We start from the raw sequence: 22,989 nt of genomic DNA on the forward strand, positions 1-22,989 counted from the left end.
TTAGCCCCTGTTGATGGTTTAATCTCTTAAAAAAAATGCAATAACAAAGCACATTTAAACCATTATATATACACAACTCGGTAAACAAAAATAATACAAATCTTTGCCTTAATCTTTAAACAAAAACTAATATCGAAGGCAGTATAAGCCCCCTCTCTTGTATAACCCCCCTTTTTTTAAAGAGCATTCAGATATTAAACACCAGCGACACCATAAATCAATTTTAGATGCGGCAGTTGAGAAAATGAAGAGGAAGCAGAAGAAGCTCGAGATGAAGAGAGGTGGCCAACTGCTTTCCTCGATTGGGATTACCAATGGGGCATCTGCAGACAATTGAACGGAATCGTAGAGCTGGAGATGTCTGAGGTTATGAATAGGCGTTTAGATCTTTTTGTCTGGCCACCGGCGGCTCTCCCCATCCCCACTCTATATTTGTTTCTGGTTTCTTTTTCTTTTCGCTAATTACACAATTGTCTCGGCGGCAGAGCTTTTTCACATTTTTGTGTCATATGCGGGAAGAGCGAGACTTATACAACCCAACGACTTCGATGGGGAGCATGCGTAACCGAGGGTGTTTCGCTGTATTTTCCTTTTGAAATATGACAAGAAATACCACATGACGAATGCGCGATGGCAAGACCATCCATCGCTGAGCAGCCTAAGAGGCCCATAAAAGTTAAGTGCAAGAAATTATGTTGGGTAAATGCAATTGCCCGGCAGACGATATATGTACCAGTATGCAAAGCCATTTGGAAATGCGTTTAATTTGCACATTAGTGCGTGGGAGAGATTTGGGGTTTCGTAAGCCCCCCATTTATGTACAATCCCATGTGTCCCAATGAGCGACCTAGAAAATTGCCCCACGGGCTGACAGTGCAAGACATTGTCGTAAGGCGCAGCCGAAATTGGCAATAAAATTGGACCGTTTACGGCAATCGTTGAGCAAACAACCGTTTTTGGCAGCGGGCCAGGAAATTGACTTTTGGCCTATTAAAACACAATTGAAAACGGCAAGCGCCGGTGACTTTCATTCGAAGAGTTTTTCATAAATAGACGTTTCCTTATTGCGGCAGCCGCTCACTTTATGGGTCTTTCAATCGATCGATCGATCGATCAGTTAGCCTGCTAATGCCTCCACTTAATGGCCAACTCCAGTTGGAAAATTAATCCGAAACGGAACCCATCTGTCTCCATGCCATCTAAGTGGCACAAGCCAAAGTACCAAAATAGATGTTGTCCGAAAAAAAGAAGAAACAATATTACATTAAAAAGTAAAAGAGGCCAGCCAGCCAGCGAAAATGAAAGTAAAATTAATTTTTATTTTCGGCTTTTCAAGAGGCGCCCGCTGCCTGATCGCCGCTCGCTTCTTGGCCATTTTTTGGCGATGATGTCAACATAATTTCTCCACCTACACAGCAGGCCATCCATCCACTTTTACTCTCAGTCTTGACTTCTTTTTTTTTTGATATTTTTTGTTGACCCCTGTCGTCGCCGCCGCGTGATTGTTGGCTTTAATTTAAGGCGAGCACGCGCTTACGTAAGCCAAAAAGCGAGGCGACCCCGAAGCCGAGTTCGTGTCTTAAGTCTTTTGTTTTTGCAGGAAGCGTAAGTCCGTAAGCTCGCAAGCTCCCTCATTTCCATGATAAATACTCGTACATTCTGAACAATATTCGGCATGCGGTGCGGATAATGATGCCCCATCCCCCGGCCCCAAAAAAGAGATGCAACAAATGATAATTATGGCCCAGACATATCATTGTGTTATTGTGGTCGCACCGAAGAAAGGTTAAGGCAGTGAAAAGAGCAAAGCGTACCGCCTGCAGGGCCGCCGTCCAGCGGTGCGTATACATAATGCCCGGCCGACACTCGCATTTGTTGCTGTAACATTTTATTGCTTTTTACTCGACTGCGCTGCCTTCATCACAGCGCGCGTCATAATATACATAATTTCTTAATTGCTTGGGGTCAGCTCTCTGGATGGCTGGATGGATGGATGGGTAGATGGATGGCTGCTTGCCTGGTTTGCTATGGCTGATTGCTTCTTCTGTTTTTCCCTCCTATTTTTGTTATTTCCACCTTTTTGGGGCGCCACGCTGCGGCAACTGGATAAGACTCAGCTGGGGATTTCGTCAAATAATCATAATTTTTGCGCGAGCGCGTGACGCCGATGGTGATCTGCAGTTTCTTCCTCGGCGAGACTCGAGCTGATCTTTCTGCAACCGCCCGATATTTCAACTCATCGTCCGCAATCGTTATGAAAGTTGGAGCCGAAATATAATTACCATACAGCAGGACACAAGCAATCGATGAGCAAAGCCGAATAAGAGGAATTTAACCTGGTAAAATACTATATTTATGGGGTTTTTAAATAAATGTTTTTTCTCCAGCTCAATATTCGGGGTGATAGGTAATATGTGTACAAAAAAAAAAGAAAAACGTTTGTACCATTACCCATTAATTTGTTTTTAAATTTAAATGATCTTAGGAAACTCCGAAATATTTTGTAGAATTATTTAAGGGCTTCCAACTTACTGATTTAAGCAGGGAAATTTTAATCACATATTTGAACTGAAAGACCTACAAGGTACATTTAAAATTACATTGAAATCATATGATAATAAAATAAATTTTAATAAATTATAGATTTAAACCGAAAGACTTACTATATTTTTTTAAAATACTGATAAAAACAGGAACGCTTTATAATTCATGGTCTTCATTGAAACACCTACCATTTCAATACCTTTTAAACTTGGAAATACAGAAATGTTTTTAGGCATATTTTTTGGATATTAAGTTTACTGATTTAAGCAAGTCAATTTTAAACACAGATTTTCACCACGAGACCTAGCATTTCTATACCTTTCAAACTAAAGTCGCAAAATAAATTCAAAATACTATACTATAAAATTTTAAATTTATAAATAATTAAATGTAGTATAAAGGCGACCTGCTTTTTTGGTATTTTAAACACATACCTCACACTTCCTTGACCTCAGCGATTTCTCCACGTCTTTCTTAACAGATTCTCCTCGTAAGCTGGCTATAAGCTCTCCATTGTTTTGTCATTTGCAGATCTGAACTTGACAATGGCCTCACGTAACAAAGCCATTTGGGGCTCTAATTCCCAGCTCTCGTATTCCCAATTCCCGCACACACAATATGCTAAAACTATTCACCTCTGATTCCGCCCTATTGTGCTGAACCCAAGCCGAATTTCGTTTATATTTGCTCACTCGTTCGTCTTTGCTAAAATATTTGCCTCCAACGTGCCCGATGAATATGTAAACACGGTTCGCATATAACACTCACATACCCCTACACATGTTCCGAACTTGTTAACGAGTGCTCATATAGGGGGATTTACTTTTTGGGTTAATGTTAATGCGAATGCATCTGCTGATGGGCAATTTAAAAAAGTTCACCAAATTGTCTGACATCGACATGCAAATTTCATTTAACTTGTTTTCCCTTTGCGGTTTCCGTTTCGTTTCGGCTCTTTTCTCCATCCACACAGCATTCCCATGCCCGTATATCTATGCATAATTTGGACACTTAAGTGTTTATACTCTCCCAAGGGGGCTGTGCCAATTTTGGCACTAAATTTGCAACTCAAAATGGAGAGACGCTGTAATTAAATAAGCTTGTATTTTAAAGTAAGCAAAAATATGAAAAAAAAATGTTGTGCAAATATTTCTAAATGTTTGATTTTTGCTTAACAACTATTTCAAAAGAAGTTTGAGTTAGTTAAATGGAACAATTATTACTTAAAACATGAAAATATTTGTTTTTTACTTTAAAAATATTTTAGTAAAATTTTTAAATGAATAAAAAATAACATAAATTAATCATAGTGTTGTGGAAATATTTGGTTTTTACTTAACAAGTATCTTAAAATTAAGTTTTCGGGATGAAGGACTTTAGCTTCCAGCGCCCCTTCTTTTTCAAATAATAATTTTAGTATTATGTACTAGCTTTAATTTGTTAAAATAAAACAAATAAATAAAATTAATTTTTGGTTCCCTTTGAACGAATTCATTTTTCTTTGCCAATAAGGGCTTGGTTTGTAAAAGAAGGAGTTGCATGATACTTAAAAAAATGTTTAATATGGAAATCAAAAAATCCTAAACATTATAAATAGATATATTTACGATTGAATTTCAATCATTAATATAACAAAAGACAGCATATGCTAATAAATTAAATTGAAAAATTAAACACATTTAGTACAAAGGCATTTTAGAGATATTTCTAAAATAAATTTATTAATTTACTATACATCTTATGAGGTATTGAACTATAGAGGGCTGCTCTATACACAATATTTTATTAATGAAGCTAGCTCTCAAAAAAATAATTTCTAAAAGAGCATTTAAGGTTTCGTCATTTTGTTCTTTTAACATTTCTGTTGCTGCTTGCATAAAAGCCAGGGAAATACCTGGAAGACGGCGTGGGTGCCTTTCACTCAACTCCGCTTGGGGTCGACTGGGCGGCGTGCCATGTCAAAGTTGGCTTCGAGTCGAGTGGGCCGAGTCCGCTTCTGCTGCAGCTGGAAATGATTCAATTTCACGGCCATTCATTCCGCGTCGAGTGCGCGGCCACCGCAATTTGGCGCAATTAGCAGCAGGCAGACTTGCAGATCGACTGACTTTGCCTCGCCTTGCCAACTGGCCACTGGCAACACGCAATGCCTTTGCCCATTTGCCGCAGACGCCCCCGCTGAAAAGCGAAAAGGAAATCCAGTCGGGGGAAATGCACTCGTCCAGCTAAATGAGAAACGCCCGCCGGTGGGATGGTCAAAGGGTGATGGAGGATGAGGAGGGCTGTCTGGGATCCACCGACCTTGCCGCCCGCAATTGCTCCACAATTTCCTCGGCTCTGTCTTGGACTCTGGCTTGCCTCTTGGCTAATGACCATGTGGCGAACGCGGGCAGAACCGCTGACCTTTCGCCAGTCGCAGAGCAAGTGAAGCGTGCCAGCTGCAAGTCGCCAAATCCGGCATGTCAGCCCAAGACCGAATGTACTTTTCTCTTCAGGCAAACAAATATTCGCCCTGACTTTGGGAAAATAACCATTGATTTGGCGGTAATGTCGATTTTTCTAAATTTAGATTATAGATTGGATAAATTGATTCACTCCTAAAAACCTTTGTTTTAGTAGAAACTGTTAATAAAATGTATAAAAGATCTTCGACTTCGATTCCGATTTATCAATGGCAAATTTCCAAAAATTAAATAAGAATACTTAAATGTGTGTTACCTCACCAAAACAAAATAAACCATCAAGCACGTTTTGATTAATTTTCGCTTTGTTGGAAAAACAATTTATTTGCTAAGCCAATCATAAAATTGAGTATCTTATTGTTGCATAATATTTTTAACGATTTTTATTTGGGTTATTAAATATTATTATTTTTTAAGGAAACATCAAAATAAGAAAATCAATTTCGAAACCAATTTTAAATTAGCAAATTATAAATTGATGGCGAATTGTGTTGAATCGCCCAGCAAACCAGGAAAGAAGAGTATCTGTGACGTGGGCAAAATATAAATAGATCGTCGTCTTGTCTGGCGACAGCCGCTGCAAAAGTGACTCGGTCGGATGTGGATATGGATGTGGATGTGGATATGGATGTGGCCAGTGGTCAGTGGATGCAATCAAGCGACCAACGCACAGCGAGCAGCGGTGCGCTTGGATGGCTTCAAACCGGAGGACAGGCTCTCGGCTTCATATTGCGACACTTTAACGCAAAGGCAACATTTCGAGGGCTTGGACTCTTGGAGGTTGCAACCAACAAACGACTATTTGTGGTCAAACGCGATGGCAACCAAAAGAAAAAGTCACAGCTGCCCACAGCCGGAACCGATTTTCCGGCTGACTGGTGGGAAGTTGGGAAATTCTTCTTATTTTAAGAATAGATTGTAAACGAGGCTGTTTATTTCTAACGAGAATACAAAGTTAAAAACGATTATGCTGTTTTTACTTGCCGTTAGTAATTTAATTTTCATTTTCCTTTGCAAAAAATGTACACCTATTAACACCAACTTATAAAATCCAGTAAAGTTTAATATTTCAAATTTGAATTGCTTTCGCGCCCTAGTCACAGCTACGTTCATCTCCCTCTAACACACGCTCTCTGTAGCCGAACCACCAGTATACGTAATAAAGAAAGTGCGAGTGGGACAATTGGTTAAAGTGAATCGGTTTATTTATAAAACCGATTCGCGGCAGTGCTGCAAAATGTTTTTATTTAGGCGGTTACAAATTCAAATTCAAATTTGAAAATACATTTTAACATAATAAAGATCTTCCAACTACGGAAAAAGTATTTTATTAACATTTGTGAAAAATTGAATTTACTTAAAGTCCTCAAACAATTTCTGTAATGAACCAAAAATTATTGTAATAAATATAGTTTCCAATAAATTTAAGCTTACTTTTCTTGGTTGCAGTCCATCCAATTTTAGAATTGGCATCCTTATTATATTTGTTAAGCAAATCCAAGACCGGTTGATAGTACTCCAGCAGGGCCAAACTACTGAGTCCAGTGTTATTGGGCAGTATTTTGCCAACCACCTCTTTCCAGGGCTTCGTTGAACCCAAAGACATCATGGATCTGGCACAAATAATAAATATTAATTACTTATGTATAAAGGTAACTACACCAACTCACTTTAAATCATTACCAACTGCTAAGCTTCCATAGAAATCGCAATTGTGAAGTGGCCCCCTGCTGAAACTCTTCTTGCAGAACTCACGATAGAACTGATAGCCCAAGACCTCAGAAATGAATTTTCTAATAATAAATTTTAGATTAAAGACTTTTTAAGTAGATTAACTTATTTTAACTTACTGAGTTTGGAAGCTCTGGTCGATGTTCACGTAGAATTTGTAGGGAAAGTCAATAGCACCTTCTGACCGATCCGTAGGTGGTTCGATTCCCGCATGCTGCTCCATCAGACGCCAGTAGTGCTTGTTCACGGTGTCCATGTCCACGGTATCGTTGAGCAGGTCATGCATCACCTTGGTGTGCACATAGTACAAGGGAATGCTAAGGATGGTGTGAATCGCCTGGAAAATTAAAAAGGAACATATTATATATCGTTAATAGTATTAGTTATTGTACCTTTTTATTAAGTTTAATAGTTTATTTATCCCCCCTTTCGAGAACCAATTGCTTACTCACCATGCGGAAAAGGCGGCTCATAAGGGCGGTTTGGCTGAGCTCTGCTTTCGAGAAACGTCTTCCAGTGAGATGTGCTGGTGAGGATGCGGACAGGACCACAGCCTCGCCCACGGCGAACTCCAGGTTGTAGGCCTTGAAGTAGTACGAGGGCAGGTGGCTCTTCTGCTGTGCGTAGTAGACCCTGGCCATGTGGCTGTGGTACTGCATCAGCTTCCGGAAACTGACCTTCTCGCAGTACATGAGGTAGACATGTGGTGTAAGGTCGAAGATGGAGGGTCGGCAGTCGTCATTGGGGCTGTCCTGGTTGGGTTCCTTCAGCTGATTCTTGTGGAACTCGGCGGACAGCGGTTCGAAGCCCAGCGAGGTGTAGAAGCTCTCGGATTCATTGACCATTGCCTTGGCAGACAGATGATTGACGAACTCATCGAACTCTGGCAACTGGACTCGAGGGAAGTACTCCTCCAGGATGCTGCCACTGGCCCAGGCTTGCTCCAGAACCTGCTGGAACAGGTGATCCGGAATGGGTCCATTGAGATTGACCAACTCCCCGCCGTACTTCTTGTTCAGCTCCTGGCGGACGAAGGAGTGCAATTGTTGATAGGCAGGACGCAGTTCCTCCATCGCCTGCTCCATCTGCTGCAGCATCTCCTGGCTGTCGTAGCGGTACCACAACTTGTGCACCGGCACCTCCAGAATCTTGGCGGCCCTCTGATAGGATTGCACAATGGTGTAGAAATTGAGGGAGGCCCACAGTTGGTTCTTATCGCGCCACGCCTCCCAGTAGTACTTCAGCTCATCGGCATCCCGGCTGCTCTGCACAATCTTCTGGATGTCCGGAAAGTAGGCCAGTGGACTATCGTCCTCATTGGGCATATTGGCCCCACCCAAATAGGGCTCGATGTCCTTGTCCGTGGAGAGGGTTTGCAGGGCAGCCAGGTTCATCTGCACCGAGGAGAAGTAGTCATCGCCCAAGACGAACAAATCGCCCGCAGTGCGCAGCTCCTGGAGGGCCAGCTTCGTCTCCGGATTGCGTATCCTGTCCAGATCAAATCCCGCTGCTTGGCGGGAGATGCTCACCAGCTCTTCGGCAATACGTTTCACATTGTTCAGCTTGGAGAACAGGGCATCGAAATCCTCCTCATTGTTGGCCGAATACGTTTCGGCAGCAATCTCATTGTAGAACCTGTAGTAGCGATCACTAGATTGATTCACAAACGTCTTGGCCTCCAGGTCAACGTTGGCAGCCCCACTTGCGCACTAAAATTGAAAAAGGTAATTTTAATAGATCCTGTGAAAATTATAATTAACAAAATTTGAATTTTTCTAAATTGAAGAAGCATATCCATATGCCAGAAAAAATAATTATCAAACTTAATCACTTACTGTAAGTCATTTGAACTTGATTTTGAACTATCTACTAAATTCATTAAAAAAAAAAGTAAAGGACACGTTGAATTTATGAACATATAAATTCAGTCAATTAGTCGAAATTTAATCCAATTTCATATGGCTTTAATAAGCATGGGTACATATATCTTTGCCATCTGGACATTTATGTTTTTACACGATACAAATAGGTATTGTAATTTTTTTTGAAGAATTAAGAGACTTAAATCACAATTTATTCATGAAAAAATAAGAAAAATACTATTAAATTTGCATTTTTTTCACAAATTTAAGTATAAATCTATTATCGTTGGTTCAAAGATTTTTATGATTGTGAAGTAAAAAAAATTGTGAAAGCGAAAATTGCGAATGAAACATAAGGGTTCACTTTTTTTCACACATTATCAAAATATTTTGAGGGCTCTCATGAGAAGAACATTAAACAATTTTTGATGCGCAATTCGATGAATGAATGTAGGTTTTAATCAAAATATCTTGTGGGATCTCATTAAAGAATTTTTTGTTAAAAAGCGCAAAAGATTCACTTTTAATAAAACACTTATTAATCTTTGCAACGCAATTTGATGAGTTAAACTTGGTCTTAAACTACATTTTTGGTGGGATCCCATCAGAGATTACTTAATCGCTACAGAGCTTACGGCAATGCCCGCTATCAGCAGCAGCAGCAGGCCCATCTCCTCTGGAATCGGATTCACTTTCGCACTCAACACCGGATCTGCTTGGACTGGACTGAGCTGCTCCAGCCGAGGAACTGCCATTTAAAGCTTCCCCCGGCGGCTGATAAGCGCAATCAGCGAGAGATTCTCGATTCCGACGGCCGACCCCCAATAATTGAGCACAAAAGTGGCTTTTGTGGAATGCTATGATGTCTTGTTTATTAGGCGGCTCAATAAAGATGCAATAGATTGCTAAGAGTTAATATATCTAGAGGTGGCCAGGGCCAGCGAATCGGGTCAGGGTGGGTGGTGATCAGGAGCGGTTTCATCTAGTTTTGGCGCTGGACAGTGCGGTTCTCGTGGCGAATGGTCACGTCCACGATGCTCATGTTGGGCGTGAGGAAGTTCACCAGGCGGTCCACTCCAGTGCGGGGCAGCCTGTCGAAGGGATAGCCCATGGACTGGCGATCGGGATAGAGGCGATCCCGGACTCCACAGTAGGAGGCGGCATCGCTGCAGCGACCCACCAGTTGCTGGTCAATCTGGGGGTTAAAAAGAGTGGCAGTTAGAAGGTAGTCTCATTGGGGAATCCTATAAGAACCTACCCTATCGTTCTCATAGTTGGACACCATGATGAACAGAACACAGGGCAGCCCCTCGGGCAGACCCTTGGGCACCAACATGTGGTTGGGCCAGCCGCAGCCGCAGAAGTTGAACTCCAGCTCCTCCGGAGTTCCAGCACTTGGGCGATTGGCATCCAGATTGCGGAAGGTGCGCTCGAAAGGAATGGTCACACTCGACTCCGTGGAGCGGCGGCGAATGGTGTTGGGTCCTGGGTTCAGCGAAGCCACGAACTTATCCAGCTCGATCATCATGGAGCGCTGATCCCGCATCAACATGGGCTGGCCACGCTCATCGTTCTTGGGAGCAATGAAGATGCGCACATAGCCGAATCTCTGGGAGCCTCCATCATTGTTCACACTGATGGTGTAGGTGAAGGGCAGATGCTGCAGGTGGGTGAATCGGGCAAAGACATTGCCACGGGGCAGGAAGTCAAAGCCACGGGACATGTCCACATCCGACTGCTGCCAGAAGGTGGTCAAGTTGTTGGGCCGACCTCCATTGGTGTCCACCTGGATGCCCGTGATCGATACGCCAGAGTAGTTCAGCTGGGTGTCCGTGTAGGCGGGCAGACGGGACTTGTGCTCCTGGAAGATGCGGTCGATGTACGAGTGCCACTTGTAGAATACCGGATCCCTCATGGCGGTGGACACATCGCCCATCACGCCGAAGGACTCCAAGTGCTTGCTGGTGGGATCGTGGGCGTACGAGATGAAGGTGTGGCCGTTGTTGTGCAGATCACCATACTGGGGGAGAAGAGAAAGGATTAGTTTCTCAGATATATATAGGTCCTAGTTTGTTAACTGACAAAAAAAGGTAACATGAACTCTAATAAAGAGTTTCAGGCAAATGAGACCTAACATGATATTAGGAATATATTTATGAAGTATAATTATAGCCGATTTCTCTATGTCGGGTTAAAGTTATCTATCAGGTACCGTCAAGCTGAACTCCAGGTAGGAGTTTCCATTTGGATAGAACAAATCATGTTACTCAATAGACAACATTTTACCAAAAATGACTTCAACCAAAGGTCAAAAGATAACATGACATTGAGAAATCGGCCCTTAGAAGTCTATATCTCTTACCAGCACTCGGTTGGGCGAAAGAATGGAGGACTCAATCATGTTGCCCAGAGTGTCGATACCCGTGGCTTCATCCAAGGGCACCCGGTTGCCACGTTCCTGGAAATAGAAATAAAGTTAAATAAGATATATTAGGAAGGGGAAACCATTAACCCACATCCATAACGAAGCCCTGATGGATGGCCTCGTAGATGCGGTCGCGCCAACGCTCCAGATCGCCAATCTCCACATTCAGCTGATCAGCCTCCCGGTTGAGATCGCTCAGCTTGGTGTTCTCGAAGCGCGGCGGCCAGGCACGACTGGCCACCAGGGAGTCCATCTTGGGGAAGTAGCCCTCGGCAATGGGCTCCCGCAGGTTGTTGAAGGGCAGCACCCTGGAAAGGTTGTTGCTGAACCGCTCCGCATTGTAGCGGGCGATCACCTGCTGGTGCATGTAGTAGAACAGCTCGCCACGACGATCCTTGTTCACGATGCTGCGGTCGGAGGCCTCGAAGGGATAGACGAGATGCCAGTGCCAGTGGTGCAGGTTGATGCCCAGATCCTCGCGGAAGTACCACAGCCGGTGCTCGGGGTCCAGATCGGAGGCGGTGTAGTCCCTTGGAATGGTGATGGGGATCCGTGAGCCCGGCTGCACCACAAAGGACTCCTCACGCATCTGGCGGATCACCTGCGAGTCGATGAAGCGATCGGGGAAGGTCTGCGAGAAGGAGGGCAAGTCCAGACCCTGGGTATCGGGACGATGGAGCAGGGCCACCGATAGGGCATAGTTGAAGAGTACCGGGTTCACACGATCCCTGGCATAGACCGCCACACTCTGCAGGTCGTCCACGGAGCGCATGTTCATGAAGATGTCGATGAGACGGCCGGCGATCCTGCGGTGCTTGGGCAGGAACAGCGAGAACTGCTCGTCGCGGCCCAGGGACATGGGGATCCTCAAGTCGGGAATGGAGATCTCTCGGACCGGAACCCGCTGCTCCACCTTATCTCCAACGCGGCTCTGGACCTCATTGCTAATCGGACGATAGCGATCGGTCAGGAAGGAGTCGGGCACATCGAACACGGTCACCCTCTTGCCCTTGTCCATGAAGACGGGTTCGGTAGGATGATCGAACAGCAGGAGGAGGTTCTTCTTGTCGGCCATCTTAAGGTGATTTGTAGAGTTCTACTGCAGGATCTCAAAGAAAACTATAAGAGGATATGTCACTGGAAGCGTTGAAACTCCACAACTGTGACTATCCACCAAAGAACTACGCTTTTTATACCGAATTCGGGAGGTAACAAACACCCCATATCACTTCTAAAAACCGCAGAAAGCGCCTGGGAATACTACCCGGAATGCGGTGATAAGGTTAGGAAAACCGCAATATTTGTTTTAGCATATTTCTAAAATGCCTCTTTTATTATTTCAAGAATACTTTTGTTTTTATGTTTTGGTTTAGCTTATCTATACATATGTACTATTGGAATGAAATCGGATTTGGTTATCTCTGGGTTATGCCTGCGTTGTAAATTAAAACTTCTCTACTCCTCCGCTTATATCCCATCTAAACAATTTATTATATGTATATATATGTCGCTACATGCATAATACGGCAATAATAATAATTACAAATCGGCTATAATCGATCAACACTTCCCTAATTCCCCACTACTTCAATGTTATACATCTTGTAATACAGTATAGCGCTAAAGAGATAGAGAGAGAGAGGGAGAGACATCAAGATATTTGGCGAATGAGAACATGAGGAATATCGTACGACAAGCGGATCTATAGAGCGTGTATATACAAGAAGTCTGTAGAAATAGTATGCTGTTTCTGTTCTGTTTCCCCTTCCGGTTTCGTTGTGTATAGGTTAGATCTTGTAAAAAGTATCTTAGAAAAGCCCTGGGCATGTCCCGTGTTTCTTGGCCATGATATGTAGTGTTTAAGCTCTTAGAATATAGAGTTAAGGGGGTCTTCAGCTTGGTTCCGATCTCTCAGCCCAAAAAGAGAAAGTAAGAAGTGATAGCTTGTGTGTATAGAGTGTAAAGACTTTAATCACATCCAAAAATGCATACACATGTATTTACATAATATCGTGCAGTATAAATCAAGAGTTGTACAAAAATATATCTTCGTGTGTAGGTAGTATATATAAATATTCGATCGTGTGTGTGGTGTACAATATACGCAATTCAAAATAGAGTTCAGTGCTGTTAACAACTCAAAACTGTTGTTCAAATCGATGTGTTGATGGTTAGAATTTGATTTTAGTTCGGTTCGAAGCGCGATTAACTACTCCTTGTATACATATACATACATATAAAACGTTGGAATATGATTCGGTAACGTCGGGGCATAGATATACATATACATACATAGTTACAAATAGTTCTCGGTACATACAATATAATACTTGTTCGATTTTGATTTGCTTCTCAACTTGGGAATTAGTCGGTTGTCGTTAAGGATTGCATGTGTATATTGGTGCCCAAATAGTTTCAGACTACGCTAAAGCTACGGATAACATCTAGTTCTAGTTTGGTTTAGTTTGCTCTCGCACTTGTTTCACTTCATATTATTTCACTTCCTTGTTTTTCGCTTTCAATTTAATGGCTTTAGAGTACATACAATACAGACATATATCGAGGAACTTTCACTACTTTCAACAATATCGACATCAACAACGGGGATCCAACGAAATGTATACAATAAATAACTATCCGGTGCAAATATGCAAGGGTCTGTTCGATCGCAGAGAATATGCCTGGCCTTTGTACTGAGGTTCGCCCGTATCACACTTCCTTCCACTAGCCAATACAACACTGTGCCTACAACTTACTTACGCAGATACTTTGAACGTCTGGGACTCAGGTACACGTTTTTTCTTTCGATGCGACAAGGTGCAGCTGTGTTAACTGAGGGTCAACTCAAGAGTCTCGAACCAAGGTGAGAAAATGAAAAACAAAATACGATCCCAACCAGTATCCCCTGCTTATCCCACTTAGTTCTCGGCGGTGGAGTTCTGGAACTCCTGCCGGCAGTAGCCCATCACAATGTCCGACCGGCAGTCCCCGCCCATGAGTCCTGGCAGCAGGACCGCCGCCCCCAGGATGGTTACCACGGCCCCGAAGACCACCAGGCCCAGGGCGGGCAGCTTCTCGCGGCTGAGCAGGGCGTGCGGCTCCATCTGGATGTAGGCCAGGCCGGGCAGGATGTAGGCCAAGGGTATGGCCGCCAGGAGACCCTGAAACGGATGGGTAAATGGGGGGTTCATAAATTTGCATGGCAAACACAAAGATGGGTTCGGAATGCCTTTTGGGATCGGCCATGTGGCCAATACCCGTGACCAGAATATCTAAGGCAAACGACTTGCTGATGATAATAAACTTGGCCATAAGGTTTCCCCAGTTTGAATTAGTCTCAGATGTATTTAATGAAGCCTTTCAAATATACCGATTTTATTCTCGACTTCTGGCTTTCCATTTCCCATTTAAAAGATAACATCACAAAACAGAATATTAAACGAGCTGAGCTATAATATTAATACAAGCTAAAATGGTCATAAATATCCTTTAAATTTGCCAATTCCGAAGCTATGTGGCCAATATCTAAATGATAAATGCTCTAAGCTTAAATATAACTAGTTACCAAAACATAAATATAAACAATTAAAACCGTAGTAGATTAGTTCTATACTCTCAGTGTTTCCGCAAAACTTTACTCTCTGTCGTTGAGCTTAATTAAACTACATAGCAACGTGAATATAAATAAATTGGACTTTGCTAAAAACAATAGATTAAAAAAAATGTATGGGCATATGCATAAGTATCTGTTTAAAAATAAAAGCAAGATAGAGGATTAAATTGGCTTACATTTATAAATAATATCATAAATTTCTATTTAGCGTCAAACTTTTTAACCTACATAGCAACATAAATATAAATGATATGGACAATATGTCATTTGATATATATCTCAAAAGCAAATAACAATAATATTATAGATCATAATCTAAATAACTGTTAGTGGTCATATTCTTTAACCTATTGGATGTACATAGTATATATATATTTGTATCATTTTGGACAAGTTTAATCTGAGTTCCCTCGGCCAACTTTAAATTTTTGCGGTTTAAGTAACCAATGCACTTGATTAACGGATGTTGGTACTTAAATAATCATAAACAGTACGGCAAGGAAAACCACATAAAAATACTAATAAATATTAAAACAAAATTGTTAAAAACTTCGGGTATGTACTAATAACTTCTTAAAATTGATAGGATTATAATTAATCAATTAAAATATTAAAGGTTATCGTATAAACCGGAAGAGAGGACATATTTTATAAACCTTTAAGTTTGCTAGTATATTTTGGAATAGGATTATTCTGGTCAAGGGTATCGCGCCCGTTTTTCACACCGGACGTGGATAGAAATCATGGACTAAGGATATGCGAACTCCACTCACATTCAGCTCCAGCACAGAACCGAGGCAGTCGGTCATGGGCGAGATGACGAAGGCGCTGAACACGATGGCCATGGTAATGGCTTTCGAGTACTCATCGATGATGGCCCCCTTCTCCAGGCTGGGGTCCTTGTCCTGGGTGAACTCGCTGATGGGCTCCTTCAGCACGAACCGATGGACGAGGGCGCGCACAATCTGTGGGGAAAATGGCCCCAAAAAAAAAAACATCAGCACATTACATGCGGAACTTTCTCAAGTATCAGGGTATCCCAAGCCAACCTCGCGGGAAACGAAGCACTCGATGGGGAAGGTCAGCAGTATCGATATGGAGAAGAGCACACGCGAGAAGTTCATCAGGTCGTCATCCCAGCAATAGTTCTCCAGCAGATCACCTGGGAAAATAATACAGAATAAAACAAAGCAAATCCCCAGTGGAAAATAGGTAGTAAATGCCCGAAAACAGCAGACAGGGAACATCCGCAAATTGCCTGTCAAGGCAATTAAATGCAATTTGTGTCAATCCCTCACCTTGGGACAGGGCGCGGAAGGTGGAGTAGCCGGCGATTCCGAACAGGGCCGCCACCGTCCAGGCGAATCCAATCGAAATGTGGGTGACCTTCTCCCAGCGCTCCATGGTCGCGTCGCGCATCGATTGATAAACGAGGAAGGTGTTGTGATGGCACATGAAAGCTGCACAGACAGATGTCCAATAGATGGATAGATAGATTGGTATAGATACATATATAGAAGGACAGGGGGTGTTAAATCCCCCACAGACCTACCAAAGACCATAATTCCTGTGGCCGGGATAAGATCCGAGTTGGCAAACCGCCAGGATTCCGCCGTGTCCGTCCTGAGAATAAAAGTTGGGTGAAGAAAAAGGTTTTTCACCGGCGAACATTACACAAAAGTTAACACCAAATTAACATTTCGTTGGCTGCCCTTCCGGAAATGTGAATTATTCGCATAAAAAATGAGTAAAAACAAAAGGTGCGGACCGTGAGATAAGACGAGTGGAAGCCAGGCAGCCGCAAATTGGAAATTTATTTAAATTTTATACCAAGCCGCAGACGCAGCATTCAAGGTTTGCCACCCCCAGCTGGAAAAAGGGGGAGCTTCTGACCTTGAAACTGCTGGGGGAAAGTGTTGGCTGCGCATATGTATGTAGCAATATGCATACAACTTAGTTGCCACTGCAACAGACTCAACTCGACTCGCCTAATGAAAAGCCATAAAAGGCAAACAAGTGGCACACTAAATTTTATGAGCTCAGTGCTTCTGAGGGTTCGGGTTTGGGTTCGGGATTGGGATTGGGGATGGTAGAAAGTGGGACTGGGGCACCACCGCCCTGGGCAGTTGCCACAGATTTGAAAGCACTAAAGCGCCACTTAGCACTAACACCCACAACCACCCACAAACCCACAAAACCCAACCCCCCACAGCCCTATTTCCCAGCTCAGGTCCAACTGGTTGCAACTTTGTTAACGGTTAGGGAAAATCGAGCCAAGTGCACAATTTGTAATTAAAACGCAAATAAATCTTCACGCGGTTTCTTTGGTAATTTGTATAAATTGCCTGGCCGACTGCAAAGTTTTTCCTTAAATGGTTTTGTCAAATTTTAATATTTTGAATATTTTGACTGTCTGGAATATTAAAATGGGAAAACCATTTAGCGCCGAGTTGCTGGCAAAGTTTTCAGCCGGAAAAGCAATTTATAAAAATTACCAAATTACCTTTGAAAGCAGATTGCTTTTTTCCATCTATTTTTTTTCATAATCAAATTGATTAAAATAAATGTGGCTCAAATAAATCTGTGTTATTGGGTCACTTTTGTAAATTAATATGTCAATTAAGACAAGCTGACTTTTGATATTAGTAAGTATATATGCAGAATATGCTTTTCCCCTTCTTTATAAGCAAATTTAAAATTGAAAACTTTTGAAAAGTGAAACTAATTGAATAACACTTCGACTCCTCTCAATTGATATGACAATATAATTTTAATTGACTAATTTTCAGAATCGAATTTCCGCGCCTTCTAAATTCTGCAAATGAATTATCTATGTAGGTCAGCCATCAGGTAGTCGCAACTGTAATTTATTAGCTGAAATTAGGCGTTAATTGGCGCAATCGATAGGCGTTGGCATTTCAGTGAAACATTATTCAATTAATTTCACACGCCATGATTTTGCCATAGATACGATTGAGGGTCGATTGCATTTAAAGATAATTTGTTAGGTTTTGAGGGAGAATAGAAAAATGCTTTAAAGGACGAACCAAATAGAACAAAAACGAACTGAAGGAATGATAATATCAAACATTGTATTTGGAAATCCCTAGTGGAAAATTCTTAAAGAACACAGCTGACATACTTACACTTTATAATCGCCTGACATGAGCTTGATGATGACCGCAAACAGGATGAACACCACGCAGGCCAGGCTGATGAAGCTGGCGCGGGCCAGTCGGGAGACGTTCTTATAGAGACAGAGGGGCATTACCACGCCCACGTTGACGAAGAAGACCACGCCCAGCCGCACGGCGCCCATGGAACCGCCCCAGGAGGGAAAGAAGCGGACCAGCACCTTCGACAGCGTATCGCCCACCACCACGTTGTAGGATATCATGGCTGCAGGGGGGTTCGGAAAATATATCAGAGAATTGCCATCACAGAAACTGGTCATCAAATTTATATTACTTCGTAAAAAATGTTGATTAAAGAATATCTGAGGGTATTTTTATTAACAAATTTCCAAATCCAATCATAGACAAAAGTTATAGGCAACGAAACTCAGATTTCAGAAAATATATGAGGGTAAACATGTTTAGGCTTAAGAATATGCAAAAAATTGAATCAAATTATAAAAGCATACCTTTAAAACTAATAAGGAAAAACTCTATTAACCAGCACATTTTAATTATTTCGAAAAACAAATCGAAAAAATGCTACAGGTTATTTTAGGTATAAATAAGTTACCCCTTAAATGGATAAATTTAGTGCATATAAATTGATAAAAATAAAAAATGCACGAAAAAATAAGACAAAAATTATTAATTATTATTATTATTGACCTGATCCCTTTTTTAATAGTTTAAATAATTTGGAATTGACTCGATATTTAATTTTACTAAAAGCCATAAACATATGAACCCACTTTTTTGAAGGTAACATTTGTGTAAACTTTCCTATTATAATAAAAGAATTATTTTCCCACTTATAAATGTTTTAGTCCTTTACTTTAAAAGATACCTTAATGAAAGTTTATACAATAATCAATTAGATTTAAAATAAATTATTAATCAAAAAACACTTAAGCAAAACAAAGGCATAAATTAAATAAAATGTACTTCCAATAGATTTGTAACACAAGAAATGTCCCATAGAACGCATTTCCCTGTGCAATGTTATGTTTATACTCTCCAAAAGCAGGAGTTGACCCACTCACCCAGGAAGGGGTACATGAACTGCAGGAGGGAGAGCAGGTAGTAGCCGTACTTGCCGTAGGCCGCCTCCATGATGCCCGGATAGCTGAACCGACCGCAGATGTGGCCGCATCTGACCTGCAAGTGAAATGAGGCTTTAACGGCTGCACACGCCCTCGCAAATGAGTGCGCTCGTTAATTATGCGAAAAATGCTATTCCCGGAATCGAAGGGAAATGCGTTTTGCATGTGACTTTGGTCGCCAGCCCGGCCCGACCTGATTGCCACTTAAAACCGATTTGGGGAAGGGACCGATCGGGTTAGGGACCGCCACTCACCATCAGGATGAGGGAGTAGTCGGTGATGTAGGCCACCAGGATGAGGAGGGCCAGGCCGAGGCCGAATCCGGCGCGGTGGAGGGCGTAGGGTATGCCAATGACGCCGCTGCCCACGATGGAGTTGATGTAGTTGAACGAGGCCTGTGGCAGCGAGGACAACGTGTCCCCCAGTCCGGCATCCTGCTGTGGTTGTTGCTGCTGCTGCGAGGGCTGCCGATGTTGCTGCTGCTGCCCCTGATGTTGCTGCTGCCCCTGATGTTGCTGCTGCGGCTGGCCCTGTTGCTGATGTGTCTGATGGTTCTAGAGAGCGGTGTAACGTACAACAAAGGTTAGCTATCGGTTTCCCCCTGTTACTCTCCATTACAGCACGTTGATTGGGATAAGAGCGCAAAATTGCCTCGAGTGCCTCTTTACATCAAAAGCAAAACCAACAGGACCCACCATCTACAACACACTACCCATCTACCCATCTCCCGCTGGCCAATGTTGCGTATACGCAATATTCAGGTGGAGGTAAAGACAAAGGCAGCTCGTATCCGTATCGTAAATTGCGGTTGAGCCAAAACCCTTCTCTTTCTCCACATTGTGTGTGCACTGTGAGAAAACAAGTAGTTCGAAAGAGGAGACTATTTTGCTTTTTAAGTACCATGTAGGTTGTAGTTATATTAATATGTAAAGTCCCATATAAGGTATAACCATTGATATTATTCAAAAAATCTAAGCCATACAAATCTCAATTTCAAATATTCTGTAGTATCTTATTCCCAAATCCTTACTTAGTTTAGACTCAACAACACAGAAATTTTAAATCCTTTTAATAAAATAAAAATAAAAATTTGTAGAATGTATTATTATACAAGATTATTTTAACAGGCTTGTCGGCAATACTCAGCTCTTGTCACACTTTCTGATCTTTCGAGACAGCAATTTCAAAAACTGCTGTGTATCCTTTTCCAACTTTAACCCAATCTAAGCATATCCTTAAAAAAATGAATTTTAAGATAAAAATTCTCCTTACTAAGTGAATTTATGTGCCTGAAAGCAAGTTATTTCAGGGACTACTATACCTAGAACACTTGTATGTGACCAAATTGTGTATGTTTTGACCATTTTCCAAAATCTGAATTTTCTTTTTCCATTTTCCTACGTGTTAATGTACGTGTGCTGGTATTACGAGTTTCCCAGATCCCCAGCACCAGCCGCCTGCCATAAAAGACAATTTTATATCAAGAGCTCTCGTATAAACATAAATAAAATTCCTCAGCCACGTCATAAAGTCACGAAAAGCGGGCCAATGCTGTGGCCCACATTTACAGCATGGCAACTAAAAAATAAACCAGTAGAAATAATAAAAACCGACGGGATAAGGCCAAATTGGAGAAAAACTTTAGCCAGCTGGCAATTAAAGAAGTTCTCCCAAGTGAACTTCTGGGAAACGGCAAACAAACAACGAAAAAGTTTACACTTCTGCAGCTTTGCCCCCAACGCCCTTTTTATGAAGGGAGCGAGTGTAAAGTAAACATTTGCCAGAACTACTTTAAAATGGTTTCTGGGTTTCTGGAGGTGTTTTTGGTTAATGAACATTTCCAAAGGCAAATTACGCGCGAGTTGAGTTCAGATGAGTTCTGACTTTTCAATTCAATTAAGTGACGTCAAAGGTCGCAGAGAGGTTCGGGGAAGGGCCCCCCTCAAAAGCGCCGTCAAGTATCAAAGAAAATGGCTAATTATGAGGCACGGGCACGGGAAACCCGGCCAAAGTCAAACGAACAGTCTCAGTGCCAAGGTTACAGCAGCTGCGACCGAATGAAATTACAGAGTGTCCGTTGTCAGTGACTCACAGTCCTTCGTCCTTTAAAAAAAAAAAAAAAACAGAGAGTTTGCTATAGACGATGGCCTCGACTATCAGATGCCCGTTACCCAGATAGGGAGAGCGAGGGAGATGGAGATATGCATGGAGCAAATTGGCTGTTTCCAAGATTTCACACTTCATTTGCTTATAACTTGTTAATGAATGGTCCGATTTGAACCATTTTTGGCATGTAGATGGGTATTGATAATCAGAACAAAATCCCAATTATATTTTTACAAAATCTCCAAATTCTAGCGTAATAGGAGTTTAGACTTGCGCTGCGCAAGAATCTCTAGAATCTGCATGCCTAATCTCAGTGTTCAAACGGACAGACAGAAAGAGGGCTTGTGATCCTGATCAAAATATATCAACTTTATAGGGTCGAAAACGCTTTATTCCATTTTCCGACGAATCTAATATGCCCTTCTGCTCTACAAGTAACAGGTATAAAAAGGAAGAAAAACGGAAAACATGGAAAAACAAATTGCGCCGTCGGAGGAAAACAGGGCCAATGTTAATCTCCAGCCGGGGCGGAAAACCCTCAAAGGCCGGGAAAGTTCCGCACTCTCAACAGGATAATTTATAGCCAGCCGCCTTGATTAGTTTATCATATAGTACATTACCCGCCCATTAAATTGTTATGGCCTCCTGTCCTTGGAAGGGTTAAAGTTTCATCACCGAGCCCAAAGAAGCGCATGAGGAATCATAAATAATTGCTTGAATAAATGATATCGATGAATGAATAAATCTGTTTCCGCTGTTCAATCGAGCGTATTTCTGGGGTCAAATACGAATTTTGGGCTTCGCACATATCGGATGGTCAAACGGCAAACATTAAAGTTCGCTCCAATTCTCATAAATAATTTGCCAGCATTCCCCTGTCAGCAATTAAACCTCACAAATCCAATTAATTTAACAGGGTAAAAAAGGAGGGAAAACAAGGCACCAGCAAAATTCCCAGTCGAAACTCAATTGACTCAAAAGCGTGTGAAACGGGGAAAAGCGGAGAAAAAAGGAAAAACAGAGATGGAAATTGCTCGGTGGCTGCTCAGGTGCAAATGCCCAGCACGTGCACATATGCTGTTACCCACCTGGCAGGATTACCTGTCTAACAGAACGCTTCTAATAAAAGACAAACATTGTCGGAGGCAAATACAAACTCAAACACAAATAGCAACGCCGCACACGAAAGCCAATCCTGGAAATATTCTTGCATCCGGTTGTAATGGCAAACAAACCTTTTTATGCACTGCACGATTTTAATTAATAACACTCATGTCTGTGGACCGCGTCCCATACCCGCATTTCCAACTTCTATTTCCTGTTCAGCTACCAAGTGAAGTTGAACTCTTGGCCCCGAATAATGGAATTAAAAATACCCTTTCCTTATAGAAAAAAAAAAGGGCTTATAGGGGTTTCGGTAAGGAAAAAAGCCAGGAAGGTAATGGAAATTTTAATTAATTGTGAGTTAAAACCATGAATACATAAAATACACAAAAACTGGGAGTACAAAAATATATTTTATATCAGTTAAGTTTTTATTAAGACCAGATTAAAACATTTTATTAAGCTACTTTAAATATTACGTTTCATTAGGTCATAGAAATCACTTTAAACCAAAACTTAAATCAAGGTGTCATAAAAATCCATTACATTTTAAAAGAAATCTCTTACCAATGGTCCAATGGTTCTTTTTTTCAGGTAAACCAATGGATGTAGAATTTTTACAAGTCAAAAAATATTAAAATGTATGTAAGTCCTTTATACATTGTATGATATAGTGTATCTTCTTACAAGAGGTTTTTAGTATATACCCAAACAAAAATTAATCAAATATTATTATTAAGTATTTGGCTAACAAAAGGTTATATTACCGACGATAAACCTATTTTAATAAACCCAAAAACAATAAATACGGTACTTCGGACCTTTTCTGTACATTGTATTTCTCGGAATTTATTTTTATGTTGGAAACT

General features: G+C 41.7%; 3 protein-coding genes across 3 annotated transcripts; all 3 read right to left on the reverse strand.

Annotated features, from left to right (window-relative positions):
- Window positions 1–6,342: 6,342 nt before the first annotated feature.
- On the reverse strand, window positions 6,343–9,388 carry Ance-4. The gene is made up of 6 exons (XM_017072259.4): window positions 9,232–9,388; window positions 7,187–8,443; window positions 6,854–7,071; window positions 6,674–6,796; window positions 6,438–6,616; window positions 6,343–6,380 (listed from the first exon to the last, which is right to left on the reverse strand). The coding sequence occupies exons 1-6, from the start codon at window positions 9,349–9,351 to the stop codon at window positions 6,370–6,372; spliced, it is 1,908 nt and encodes a 635-aa protein (XP_016927748.2). The 5' UTR covers window positions 9,352–9,388; the 3' UTR covers window positions 6,343–6,369.
- Window positions 9,389–9,441: 53 nt separating this feature from the next.
- Window positions 9,442–12,194, reverse strand: PPO2 (Prophenoloxidase 2). Its single transcript, XM_017073856.4, has 4 exons — window positions 11,113–12,194; window positions 10,959–11,054; window positions 9,855–10,616; window positions 9,442–9,791 (listed from the first exon to the last, which is right to left on the reverse strand). The coding sequence occupies exons 1-4, from the start codon at window positions 12,094–12,096 to the stop codon at window positions 9,579–9,581; spliced, it is 2,055 nt and encodes a 684-aa protein (XP_016929345.1). The 5' UTR covers window positions 12,097–12,194; the 3' UTR covers window positions 9,442–9,578.
- Window positions 12,195–12,483: 289 nt separating this feature from the next.
- On the reverse strand, window positions 12,484–19,608 carry LOC108009477 (putative sodium-coupled neutral amino acid transporter 11). The gene is made up of 9 exons (XM_070994771.1): window positions 19,597–19,608; window positions 19,165–19,464; window positions 18,851–18,965; window positions 17,781–18,033; window positions 16,187–16,257; window positions 15,933–16,094; window positions 15,684–15,796; window positions 15,408–15,599; window positions 12,484–14,182 (listed from the first exon to the last, which is right to left on the reverse strand). Exons 1-9 carry the CDS (start codon window positions 19,606–19,608, stop codon window positions 13,940–13,942), a joined length of 1,461 nt encoding a protein of 486 aa, XP_070850872.1. The 3' UTR covers window positions 12,484–13,939.
- Window positions 19,609–22,989: the final 3,381 nt, after the last annotated feature.

This window comes from Drosophila suzukii, chromosome 2R (assembly GCF_043229965.1).
Source record: "Drosophila suzukii chromosome 2R, CBGP_Dsuzu_IsoJpt1.0, whole genome shotgun sequence".
Classification (NCBI taxonomy): Eukaryota; Metazoa; Arthropoda; class Insecta; order Diptera; family Drosophilidae; genus Drosophila; species Drosophila suzukii.

Coding starts and splice junctions, on each gene's coding strand:
- PPO2 (XM_017073856.4), bottom strand. CDS start 12,096: ATGGCCGACAAGAAGAACCTCCTCCTGCTGTTCGATCATCCTACCGAA. Junction 10,617..10,958: donor TTTCGCCCAACCGAGTGCTG/GTAAGAGATATA, acceptor CTTCTCCCCCAG/TATGGTGATCTGCACAACAA. Junction 9,792..9,854: donor CCAACTATGAGAACGATAGG/GTAGGTTCTTAT, acceptor TTTAACCCCCAG/ATTGACCAGCAACTGGTGGG.
- Ance-4 (XM_017072259.4), bottom strand. CDS start 9,351: ATGGCAGTTCCTCGGCTGGAGCAGCTCAGTCCAGTCCAAGCAGATCCG. Junction 8,444..9,231: donor TGCTGATAGCGGGCATTGCC/GTAAGCTCTGTA, acceptor TTTCAATTTTAG/TGCGCAAGTGGGGCTGCCAA. Junction 6,797..6,853: donor GACCAGAGCTTCCAAACTCA/GTAAGTTAAAAT, acceptor ATTTATTATTAG/AAAATTCATTTCTGAGGTCT.
- LOC108009477 (XM_070994771.1), bottom strand. Junction 18,966..19,164: donor ACTACTCCCTCATCCTGATG/GTGAGTGGCGGT, acceptor TTTCACTTGCAG/GTCAGATGCGGCCACATCTG. Junction 16,258..17,780: donor ATGTCAGGCGATTATAAAGT/GTAAGTATGTCA, acceptor TTTTATTCTCAG/GACGGACACGGCGGAATCCT.